The sequence below is a fragment of the Mytilus californianus genome, unplaced genomic scaffold, assembly GCF_021869535.1.
Source record: "Mytilus californianus isolate M0D057914Y unplaced genomic scaffold, xbMytCali1.0.p SCAF_22, whole genome shotgun sequence".
NCBI lineage: Eukaryota > Metazoa > Mollusca > Bivalvia > Mytilida > Mytilidae > Mytilus > Mytilus californianus.
This window is the reverse complement of record NW_026262671.1, coordinates 1899225-1911758: the sequence shown is the minus strand read 5'-3', so window position 1 is coordinate 1911758 and position 12534 is coordinate 1899225. Positions and strand designations below refer to the sequence as shown.

At 31.7% G+C, this 12534-nt stretch overlaps 1 protein-coding gene across 1 annotated transcript in view; it reads right to left on the bottom strand.

The window, feature by feature from the left end:
- Nucleotides 1-6039, bottom strand: part of LOC127732087 (uncharacterized) — a 39776-nt gene extending 33737 nt beyond the window's left edge. The window contains exons 1-6 of the mRNA XM_052241140.1: nt 5954-6039; nt 4640-4717; nt 4109-4189; nt 3380-3433; nt 2153-2209; nt 364-455 (exon numbers count right to left, since the gene is read on the bottom strand). Of these exons, the coding sequence (XP_052097100.1) occupies nt 364-455; nt 2153-2209; nt 3380-3433; nt 4109-4189; nt 4640-4717; nt 5954-6026 (435 nt within the window). The 5' untranslated portion in view covers nt 6027-6039. The remainder of the gene's footprint in view (nt 1-363; nt 456-2152; nt 2210-3379; nt 3434-4108; nt 4190-4639; nt 4718-5953) is intronic.
- Between the last annotated feature and the right edge of the window lie 6495 nt (nt 6040-12534).

The following is a 12534-nucleotide window of genomic DNA, read 5'->3' as shown; positions in this document are numbered from 1 at the left end:
GTTTTGGTGTTGTGTTTGACGTTGCCATTAAAACGGGAGGTTTGGCATGCCACAAAACCACCATTGTTTTCTTAAAATGTCCTGTACCAAGTCAGGAAAATGGCCATTGTTATATTTTAGTTCGTTTCTGTGTGTGTTACATTTTTTATGTTGTGTTTTTGTTGTGTCGTTGTTCTTCTCTTATATTTGATGCGTTTCTCTCAGTTTTAGTTTGTAACCCGGATTTGTTTTTATCTCTATCGATTTATGAGTTTCGAACAGCGGTATACTACTGTTGCCTTTATTTTAAGCCTAACATTCTTGACTTTTATACAAATAAGTTTGCAAGGCATATACGAAATTTAAGTTAAAACAGAAACTCACCCTGTGAGACTTTTTATGGTGTTTAAATCGTTTCAACGATTTGAACTCTTCACCACAATTGCCACAGCGTAACAGATCATTATCTACATCATCTACAATGGAAAAAAAGAGATCAAGAAGACAACACCGATGTTGACCTCAGTAATAACAGACATTCCTTGAGTTTTTTTTAAACTTTTCAAAATAATTTTGATTTGAGTGTCGGATGATTCTTCTGAGGAAAAAAAACACATTTACGCTTACTTAGCGCTTTATTGTAAGATTCATTAGTCGAAATATACATATAAAGGAACATAAAGTGTAGTAGTACAAATTATAAAAAACTGAGTGTATCATTAACTGAATTAACTGAGAGTAAATAACTAGAGGCTCTCAAGAGCCTGTGTCGCACACCTTGGTCTTTATGCATATTCAACAAAGGACACTCTCCAACATTGTAGACAAGAATAGAATTAATGACAAAATCTCTGTTTTTTTTGTTTTGTTTTTTTTGTAACCTACATTGCTGATCATTGAAGTCTTTTTAGTTTCTATCTATCTGCATGATATTATTTAACTGTTGATCCAAAGAGCGTAAAAAAACTCCTAGAAAGAGTAACAGTCTACTAATTATATCAGCAAAATCTAACTTGTTAACAGGTCTTGTCTTGCTTATCATTTTTGATTATTTAAGTTTCTATCTATCTATTATTAATTTTTATCATATAAGGCAAAACGCAAATAAAAAGGTAAAAATCATAAAACGCAAAAAATGTACAAATCGGTTTTAAAGGGCAATAACTCTAATAAGGAGTAAACTGATGATTTCAACCGTAAGACTTATTTGTAGAACTTGTCCTTCTGATCATTTTTGCAATTTAAAGTTTCTCTCTATCTTTTATAGTTTTCAGGATAATAGGCAAAAATTAGAAAAAAAGTGGTAAAATTTGCCATTTAAGGGCAATAACTCCTACAGGAAATCGTCTGACAGTTTTGACGTATATGGGTAACTGGTGGAGCTCAACATTCTGAACAATTTTACCCTTTTCAGATTTCCTCTTTTTATACTTAAACTTTTAAACTTATACCTAATGATGATTGTAACCAAGTTTGATTCTTTTTGGCCCAATAGTGTCAGAGGAGAAAATTTTTGTAAAAGATCACAAAAATTTACGTAAAATTGTTAAAATGTGGCTATAAAGGGCAATAACTCCTTAAGGGGTCAATTGACAATTTTGATAGTGTTAACTTATTTGTAGATCTTAATTGCTGAACATTATTGCTGTTTACAGTTTATCTCTATCTATAATAATATTCAAGATTATTTCCAAAAACTGCAAAATTTCCTTAAAATTACCGATTCAGGGGCAGCAACCCAACAACGGGCTCTCTGATTTGTCTGAAAATTTCAGGGCAGATAGACATTGACCTGATGAATTCTATTCTGTCAGATTTCCTCTTAATGCTTTTTTTTCAGAGATATATTCCAAAATCTACATTTTACCCGTATATTCTATTTTTAGCCAAGGCGACCAATTTTGTTGGCTGGCCGGGTCGTCGGACACATTTTTTAAACTATTAACCCAAATGATGGTTGTGGTCAAGTTTAGTTAACTTTGGCATAGTAGTTTTAGAGGAGAAGATTGTTGTAAAAATTAACGGACGACGACAGACGACGACGACGGACGCACAGTGATGAGAAAAGCTGACTTGGACCTGTGGGCCAGGTGAGCTAAAAATGTATAGTGAGAGTAGACGTCTGTTTTTAATGGCGATTTTCAAGATTTTAATTAAAAGTTAAAAGCTGAACCTGAATCTGAAGAATCTTCTTCAACTCCTTCATTTTCATGTGTTGACGTATCATCATCTACAATCAAAACATTAAAAACACAAAACTAAGCCTTCATATATTAAGAACAAACGTTTAACGTCATGCGTAATGTACAAATGCTTATCTCACGGTTGTTACATTACACACAGGTTATTTTCAACAAATTTTACATAATATTTAGTGACATAAAACATTCTTTTGCCATTTAAAATTGAGAATGGATATGGGGAATGTGTCAAAGAAATTTGCATAGATTACCAATTTAAGATCTATTTGAATTTATATATTTTTGTGTCGTCTAACCATTTACCATTTTGAGATAACTTTTAATTTAGACACCTACAAAAATATACTTTCATTGATTTAACTTTCATTGGAAAGAAGCTTTTGTTTTAAAATACGGTTTCTGACAACAGTGTCTTTTTATGTATTGGAGCCGATGGTGGATTACTTCAGCCAACCAAATATTGCAATTACGAATGTAGTTTCAAAACTACATATCTTCATGGAACTCGTAACCGTAGCACATTTTTATCGGAGTGTTATATCTGTGAAGTCTCGAAGTATTCGTATAAAAGAGTAGGCCAAGTAAGACCCCTTTTTGGCCCCACAATATAGCAGTTTTACAAAATTGTTAAAATGTACATTTTTAGCTATTTATAGGAAAGAAGAATACTTCTGTTACATAAATATGGGCTGTTGTTGACAATACAATGCACATGTATCGGGTACTAGCATCATTAAGTCATGCTAAATTACTGAAATCTTCGTAATTTTAGCATTGTGGTTAATTTTTAGACGGTTTACGTCTGAAATGGAAGTGGCCGCATTTGTGTTCATTCTTAATATTTAAATGTATATTGTATTTGATGATAATACATAACATATATAAAGGTTGAGAATGAACACCGATGCGGCCACTTTAATTTTTGACAAAAACCATCTGAAAAGTGACATATTATGGCATATTTGATAGATTGTTCATATTTAAGCTTGAATTTGAGCGTCTTTAATGACTAAATTAGTTCAAATCTTTCACATAAACTGATTGAATCGACTGAAGTAGACACTTAAGTGTTTAAAAAGTGTCCAAAATCTTTCATCAAATGTACTTGAATTTTGAGGCCAAAATCGGTCCTCACCGGACCTACTCCTTTTGTGTTGTATACTAAAATATAGTAAGACTATCATTGGTGTTATATAGACCTGCCAGAATGCCTTCTTCCACATCGATGATACTTTGATGGCAGTCCTCATAATCTACAAATATATTGCATATTCAAAAGTACTTTATAGTACATACGATACTTATAGTTTCAGGGATTGATACAATAAAATATATTTCAAACTTACATGCTTGTTTATGAAGCAGTAACATTGTCATGATATATAGCAATTTGAATGTATCTTTATATATAACATGCATAAGGCGATAACTAACAGTCTTTCTAAGTTGCTGTCCTTAAAAGAAAGTCAATGTATAATAAATAATATTGGACTACTGCACAGTATGATCGATGTCTGAGACTCTTAAAATGACGACGCACCCAATCTTGCTCCTTCTGGAGATTCCTTTATCTTTGTTTGTTACCTTGATCTGTCTTTTAAATCGATTTTGAAAGGTTTGATCATCGGTAAATTGCTGTTAACAATATTTTAAAGCAGTATAGTTATACATACGTACATCGTGCTACTTTCGATTATATTTCGATTTTTTTATAAGAACCCTGTAACGTATTAATGTAATACGGAACATATTTATCATATTTATCATAGACATAATTATATGAAAGTATTACTAGAACGATAAAGAGCACATTGTGATTTTTCTTACATAACTAAAGTGTTACATGTATGATCCGAGTACACTTACTTGATTACAAGCTACATTTATACTGTGTGAGAATAGTAAAATGTTAGGATACCTATACTAACCTGAGCTACTTATGTTTTTGAAACATTCATAAAACTTTTCCTTCATGTGTAAATATGACATGTTGATTCGGCGAGGTATATCTACAACATGTACAATAACCGAATAGAACAAATGATGATATCATTGCCTTTAAGTATCATTGGCAAAACTCTTTTCAAATGTTTTTAGTAATAAAGAATGCTGTTTTATGTATTATACATAACCCTTCACAAAAGCCGTTGGTAGCTAAACTTTTACTGCATTCACCAGATAACAATGGACATTGTATTTTTTCTATGGATAGAACTTCAGTGTCATCTTTATCGAATGAATTAAGCTTAATACAGAAAAGCGCTTCGGACAATTACAATGTGTCAAGTATAATTAGTTTGATGATAATGCACATATGTCTAGGTAAATACTTTGAAAGTTACAACGAAAAATACATGGAAGTTATAGTTACATGATTGCGCAATAGACGACCTATGAAACAGGTAAAGGGAAACAAACTGAGAAATCCACATTTACATTCCTTATTAGTAGATACATACCTTTAATAAAATACAAAACTGACGAATCGATGTTGGTCTTTGACTCGTTTGCAGTAACTTTGACCTGGAATCCATTACCTGTAAATAAATCAGTTCATATAAATAAACTCATCATATATAACATGATTGAAATTTTGTATTTGCGCCAGACGCGCTTTCCGTCTAAAAAGACTCATCAGTGACGCTCGAATAAAAAAATTAAGTACGAAGTTGAAGAGCATTGAGGAACAAAAATTCCTAAACGTTTTGCCAAATACAGCGTATGTATCTGATTTAAGCGTTCATGAGAAATGTATCTCGAGAATCAGTTGATATCCGAGTCAAGTAAGAAGAGGCGAAAACAATAAAGGAAAATTCAATACAAACCTCTGAGGACGTTTTTCTTAGTTGCAACTTTGAGTTTATGTAATTGGATAAATAAAATTCAAAGTAAAACATGTATGATTATATTGTTGCCTTTATTGATATATTAGCTACATTGTCGATGGAAAACCCGGGAACTGAAAACAGAAGCCCGAATTGAGAGTTAATATTGCATGTCTACGATACATTTTTCAGTGCGCATGATGAAAGCATAAATCCAAAATGGTACATATAAGCACAGGACCGTTCATATAAGAAATGGAAGTAGAACTATGAGCTTTATAATGTACGAGTCATTGAGTAATATGAACAATGAGGACTAAAAATTATCTACTGACGATGTTTTTTTTTACAGATTAAAGCATTAAACTAGCGCTACTAATTTCAATGCATACAACAAATTGTTTTGCATGTAATTTTCTTTATTAAATTGATTTAATTCTTGTCGCATATTGGTCTGTTATAAAACCCAGAAAAAGTAAATGAAGCTTTTTCTATATTTTGAAAAATATTGCCTTCTGTTTATAAACGATTATATATATTACATGTACACAACTAATGCAATAATGCATAGATTTCCGCCAATATACAATGATTTATGAAATTGTCTACTATTTGAACCTAAACATTGCAGAGTTTCTTTTACTTATATCTGTTTGTAATATCAAACACTTTTAAGAGATCAGAAGCACGAAGACTTTGACACAGGCGCTGATGAAAATGAATTGACATAATATAGCATTATTTCAAAATAATATTATTAACCAACGGTCAAAATAGGGATTGATTGCAAACATAAAAGCAGATTCCGGGTAACTTGAAATGAAATAAACGTAGACATTCTAACAAAATTTTTAAAGATTATTGAATGTTTTTTAACTTATTGGTTTACTTTCTACAAGATATTTTAATATAAGATTTTCAAGTATATGGATATTATATGTATATTACCTTTAAGTTCTTTCCATGACCTTGATTCACATTTAAGTTGCATTGTTCGACTAATGTCTTCCAATTTGTTCATTACTTCAGTAGTCAGTTTCTTCGTAGTTCACATTTTTTTCGCCGGATAATGTTACAAATTATAGAATTATTTTTCTAGTTTTAAAAGAATTGTCTACTAAGTTAAAAAATGAAAACAACACTTTTATCAAATCACTTGCGTCCGAGGCTGTTTTATTGGTTAACCTCCACCAGGAACGGTCAAAGCCGAATATTTGGAAGCCAATGATGTATAAGAACCGAAACAGTTGAAAAGCTTCACGACCAAAAAGGACCTAAGACATATGATATCTTTGGATGACCCTTAGTTTACCATTTACAGAATTAACCCGAAAATCTTAAGAAATATGTTACACCCGAAGCGCTTTTCAGAAATTGATTCCACCGGAAACGCTTAAACACAAACTTTTAAAGACAATAATGTATTATTACTTTAAAAATGTATGATCAGAAGGCACTTTTTTGTTTACGACTTCACAATGCTATTTGTTAGCAGTGAACCTACCAAATAAAATTGAGAATGGAAATGGGGAATGTGTCAAAGAGACAACAACCCGACCAATGAACAGACAACAGCAGAAGGTCACCAACAGGTCTTCAATGCAGCGAGAAATTCCCGCACCCGGAGGCGTCCTTCAGCTGGCCCCTAAACAAATATATATACTAGTTCAGTGATAATGAACGCCATACTAAACTCCAAATTGTACACAAAAAACTAAAATTAAAAATAATACAAGACTAACAAAGGCTAGAGGCTCCTGACTTGGGACAGGCGCAAAAAATGCGGCGGGGTTAAACATGTTTATGAGATCTCAACCCTCCCCCTATACCTCTAGCCAATGTAGAAAAGTAAACGCATAACAATACGCACATTAAAATTCAGTTCAAGAGAAGTCCGAGTCTGATGTCAGAAGATGTAACCAAAGAAAATAAACAAAATGACAATAATACATAAATAACAACAGACTACTAGCAGTTAACTGACATGCCAGCTCCAGACTTCAATTAAACTGATTGAAAGATTATGTCTTCATCATATGAATATCAGGCACAATCCCTCCTGTTAATGGTTTAGTATCATACCATCATAACATATATGAGAAGAACATAACCCGTGTCATGCCAACAACTGGTTTTTAAATAAATGTGTTTAGTGCCGATGCAAAGACCCTATAAGTGAATCAATATTAACGCCAAAATATGCAATCTTTAATGACCTGACAACAGTATCGTAACTATATCCCTTCTTAATAAGTCTATTTAAAGGTTTTGTTAGCTTCAGAGGTGAATACTGACATTTTTGTGCTTTGTAAAAAATATTTCCATAAAAAAAATGGATGTGAAATACCTGAACGTATAAGCAGTCTGCATGTTGAGCTATATTTACGAATGATGTCCTTATACCGATGATAAAATTTAGTAAATGTTTTGACTAGTTTGTGATATCGAAAACCCTGGTGTAATAATTTTTCAGTAATACATAAATTTCTCTCGTTAAAATCTAAAACATTATTAAATACACGAGCGAATCGTACAAGTTGAGATATATAAACACCGTAAGATGGTGACAAGGGAACGTCACCATCTAAAAATGGATAATTAACGATAGGAAATGAAAAATCATCTCTTTTATCATATATTTTAGTATTAAGCTTTCCGTTAATGATATAGATATAGATATCAAAGCAGTCATTATACCTTGTAATTAAGATGAAAGCCAAAGCCTCCCAAAACGAAATGGTTAAGCTTGTGGATGTTTTGTAAAATGATATTGATACAGGTAAACTATGTTTTTGTTTTGTTTTGTTTAAGGCTGCAACTCATATCTGGCCCCACACAATACAAAGTGGAAATGGTCAATTTCCCTTAAATATATGAATTTGGCGTTATAATGACAGCACTACTGTTTTGAACTTTCTGCTAAGTCATATCATATCATCTTATCTATTTATCAATTATATTTACACATTGATGACACGATTGACGAAATTCAGAATTTGTTAAGTATCTGGAACCTCCATCTTAATTAAATTTCATCAATCACAACAAAACAACAGCAATAATAAAATAAACATGTAGGCCTGGATTTATAATGAGATTCGAACATTGATACGGTATTGTTGCATCCCCACGCATCCCATTAACAATAGGGTACTAATGATTACAATGTCAGTTCAACCATATGTTGGCTCAATAAACACTAGACTGGTAGACAAAATACTTACGCATTTGTCAATTTATAAATTGAACACTCAACTGAAAATGAATTAATGCATGGAATTGCATTGATCAGAAAATTCTACATTTCAAAGGCTTTTCTACATATATATCTTCGTCGTAAAACATTGCTGATTGACACTTATATGATGAAAAACATCGAATACAAATTTAAGGTAAATCTATTTGAAATGTCTAGAATGTATTGAAAACAGATACAATTTGAAGAATAATGTCACACTCTCCTGTGTGTATTCTTACACAAATTTATAAAATTTATTTCATGACATAGTTGACATCTGAAATAAGCATTTCACGTAAGTGGGAGTGACATACTTTTAATGCAGTGTTTTGTACTTCTGTACATGCACTGTATCAAGATATATGGTAATAGGTCATTCAGCTAACTTATATCAGCACTCAGATGATAAACGTAATACAAGTAAAAAAAGAAAAAAAGAAAAGAAAAAAAGAAAAATGGATCTATTTTGAAAAGGTTGACTTTCTACCCTTTATAGCCTTACACTTAGTTTTCTGATTTTAAGTATCTTAGAACCTCGACCGCTATACTTAATACACGTTAATGACACGTGACATGTAGTTCAGATAAGAACTTCTAGTGTGTGGATCATTAAACGCAACGAAAAAGTCCATACTAAATTTTGATTTTTAGTATTAATTATCAATTTTTTAAAAAACTATCAAGCCAAGGAGAAAGAGATGAAACAATTTTGTAAATGTTGATACGTTAATGAAATAATTCGATCATAAAGAAGTTGATGCGACTTGCCACTTTTAATCAATTTCAACCGATCGAATCATTCTTATACAATTCATCTCTGTTTTGTAATAAAGAAGAAGACACACTTTCATATTTAGTTGGCAAAGTAAATTATCAGAAAAAAAAAACGAAATGTATGACACCATTATTGATCAATATAAAATCAACCTGTTAAAGCTTCTGAAGAAAAGTTGTCAAAATGTGAAGATATTGGATGCCTTGTTGATAAGAGTAATTTCTAAAAGGGTCAATACTAGGAAGGTTATACTAAATCAACCATAATCGTCGTCCAAAATGACGTTTTGCCAATAAAGTGACGTAACACAATAAAATTGTTCCGGAAATTTCTATATTTTATTACAGTACATCAATTAATCATTTGATTTTATAATTCACAAGCAGTTTGGAATATTTGAATCAGGGACAATTTGGCCTTCGTATGTTTATTGAAATCCAAAGCGTGACTAATAACACGGACATATCAAACATACGGAGGAATGCACACTTTCAAAAAAGCTGTTTAAGAAAAACTGACATTGAAAGCAAATAACAACAGGAAAACAAAACTGCCCCGTTCACCAGAAAATTGTAGTATGAATATTATGTTAATATTCGGCATGTATGAATTCGGAGGTGAACATTTTATTTCTACTTGGCTCTTGTATGGGTAAGAACATTTAAGTAGAACATGTAGAAGCAAGTCAGTACTATTGACGGGGAAAGCACATCGCTACTAAAGGCTCCGATAATTTAACAATTTTGAAAGGAATCTGATAAACCGATTTCATAGGAATCTAAAAGGTTCAAAGTATATAATAATAGGAACGGAGATTACAAAATATACTAGTCAAATTGTAAACAAGCATATCACTGCCACTACCCAGCTTAAAGCCTCTTCCGAACATTTGAAAGTCTCTTCTATGTACTGGTTACCTAAATTGCACAAAAAAACATTTAAATTCCTTTTCATCTCCGCATTTAGTAAGTGTTCTACTACCAATCTATAAGTGCTTCTAACTACCTCCCTTACTACTATCAAAGAACTTGTTATTAACTTTTGTAATAAAGCTTATGAAAAAAATGGTATTAATTATTTTTGGAGTGTTAAAAATTCTTTAGAGGTTTTATATAAAATACATGCTTTTGATGGTCCTTTTAATTCTGTTGACAGTTATGATTTTTCTACTCTCTATACTACACTTTCACACAATCTTATCAAGAAAAAGTTTTCATATTTAATTAAATGGTCTTTTGAAAAATCTCATTACAAATTTATTTGCTGAAACTCGTTTAAAGCCTTTTTCTGTAACGAAAAAAGAAAGTATACTAGATACACTTAATGGAAATGTGAAGATAGGATTGAAGGTCTAATTTTTTTCCTGGACAACATATATGTACGTTTCGGCGATAAAGGTAGTAGGTATTCCTATGGGCACTAACTGCGCCCCTTTAATAGCAGATGTATTCCTGTATTGCTATGAATCTCAGTTTATGACCAAACTCAGTAAAGACGAGTCATTGTTACATTTGGTTGATACATTCAACAATACCTTCCGTTATCTAGATGATATTTGTTCGTTAAATAGTCCAGAGTTCTCTACATATACTACCGAAATTTACCCAAAAGAACTTACTTTAAATAAATCTAACATAAACAGCAGAAGTTGTCCTTTTCTAGATTTGGACATTTCAACCTCTTAAGGGAAACTCCATACTAAAATTTACGACAAAAGAGACGACTTTTCATTCCCTATTGTTATTTTTCCTTTTTTAGACGGCGATGTTCCTTTGGCTCCATCATACGGTGTTCATATATCCCAACTCGTTCGATATGCCCGTGTGTGTAGTGATGTCATAAATTTTAACGAACGTAATCAATGCATCACTGGTAAAATATTAAGTCAGGGATTACGTTACCATAAATTACGTAAAACTTTAACTAAATTCCTTCATAGATACAACGATTTGATAATTAAATTTAGCTGTACCTAAGAAAACTGATTAAAAACGGTATTTCACATCCTAAATTTCACGGTAATATTGTACTTAAAGCGCGGAAATCACTATGTGATCCGTGTAAACTCATCGAACCTTTAAACAAACTTATTAGGAAAGGTTCTCTTACCAATGTTGTAATTAGATCTTTGAATATAGTTTACATTGACACTAATATCGATTTTGTCATCAGCAAATTAAAACATAACTAAATTTGTATTCTTTTCAAACGGGATGTATAAAGACACACCCACGTTCATGTTGATCTATAAAGAGGTTAACTCCTAACTATCCTACTGCCTGTCGATACATTTATTTTTGGCATTGCACAAGTTATGTCTTCTTTGACTGTCTATGACGTTAAAAATACTAAATCCCTTGGATGTGTTTTAGTTGATTTTAGTCTCAGGTGCTTGATTTTTTATTATCAATTGTTTTCGGCTTTTAACTAGCTGTCAGTAACTGCGAGTACTCTCAAATCGTACTTTCTTGTTTATTTGACCTGTTGATACTACTTGTAATGCTTTTTTGTTATTTAATGTTATTCAGGGTTATATCTGGTCTATATACCAGATTTGATAAGTGTTTGGTATTACTCTAAATTTTAACTTCTTCGTACTATGAACATCAAAATTATTTATTTTGTATTAATATTTCCTTTCTCCATTTGAACTGTACACGTATACCTAACAACACAATTATATTCATTTACCTGTGTTTAAAGGAATTACAAAAGGCTGATATTTTTGTTCTAGCATATTGTTTTTGTTAAATTGTTTAACATTTCACAGCGGTATAACTTGTTACTCTAATTATTCTTCCCTCAGTTTATTTATTTTGTATTTATCAATGTTTATATTGTATCATAGATCAAATTTATTTGTTCAGTGTATATATAATATAATATAATATGTCTTTTGATTGAGTTAAGCCATTTCAATTGATATTTTATAGTGTGTCTTTCTATGGTGTGATGTTACACTATTATTTCAGATAAGGGTGAAGGTTTGGAACCATTAAAACTTTTAAACCTGCTGCAATTGTTTGCACCTGTCCTAAGTCAGGAATCTGATGTTCAGTAGTTGTTGTTTGTTGATGTGGTTTATAAGTGTTTCTCATTTCTTGTTTTTTATATAGGTTAGACCGTTGGTTTTCCCGTTTGAATGGTTTTACACTAGTAATTTTTGGGGCCCTTTATAGCTTGCTGTTCGGTGTGAGCCCAGACTCCGTGTTGAAGACCGTACATTGACCTATAATGGTTTACTTTTATAAATTTTGACTTGGATGGAGAGTTGTCTCATTGGCACTCATACCACATCTTCTTATATCTATTTCAATTATAAGTTAAAATGTTATTGGGTCACAGAATAATTTTCCGTAATAGTGTGCTAGTGACCTAATACGATATATATTGGTCAGTAAAATTTGTATTAAATAACAAATAGTTGTTTGTTGTTGGGATAGTGATCAATATGAGTCATTAATGCAATGTTTGGTAGCTGATGGACTATAACAGTGATCAAGTCTTCAATATCAA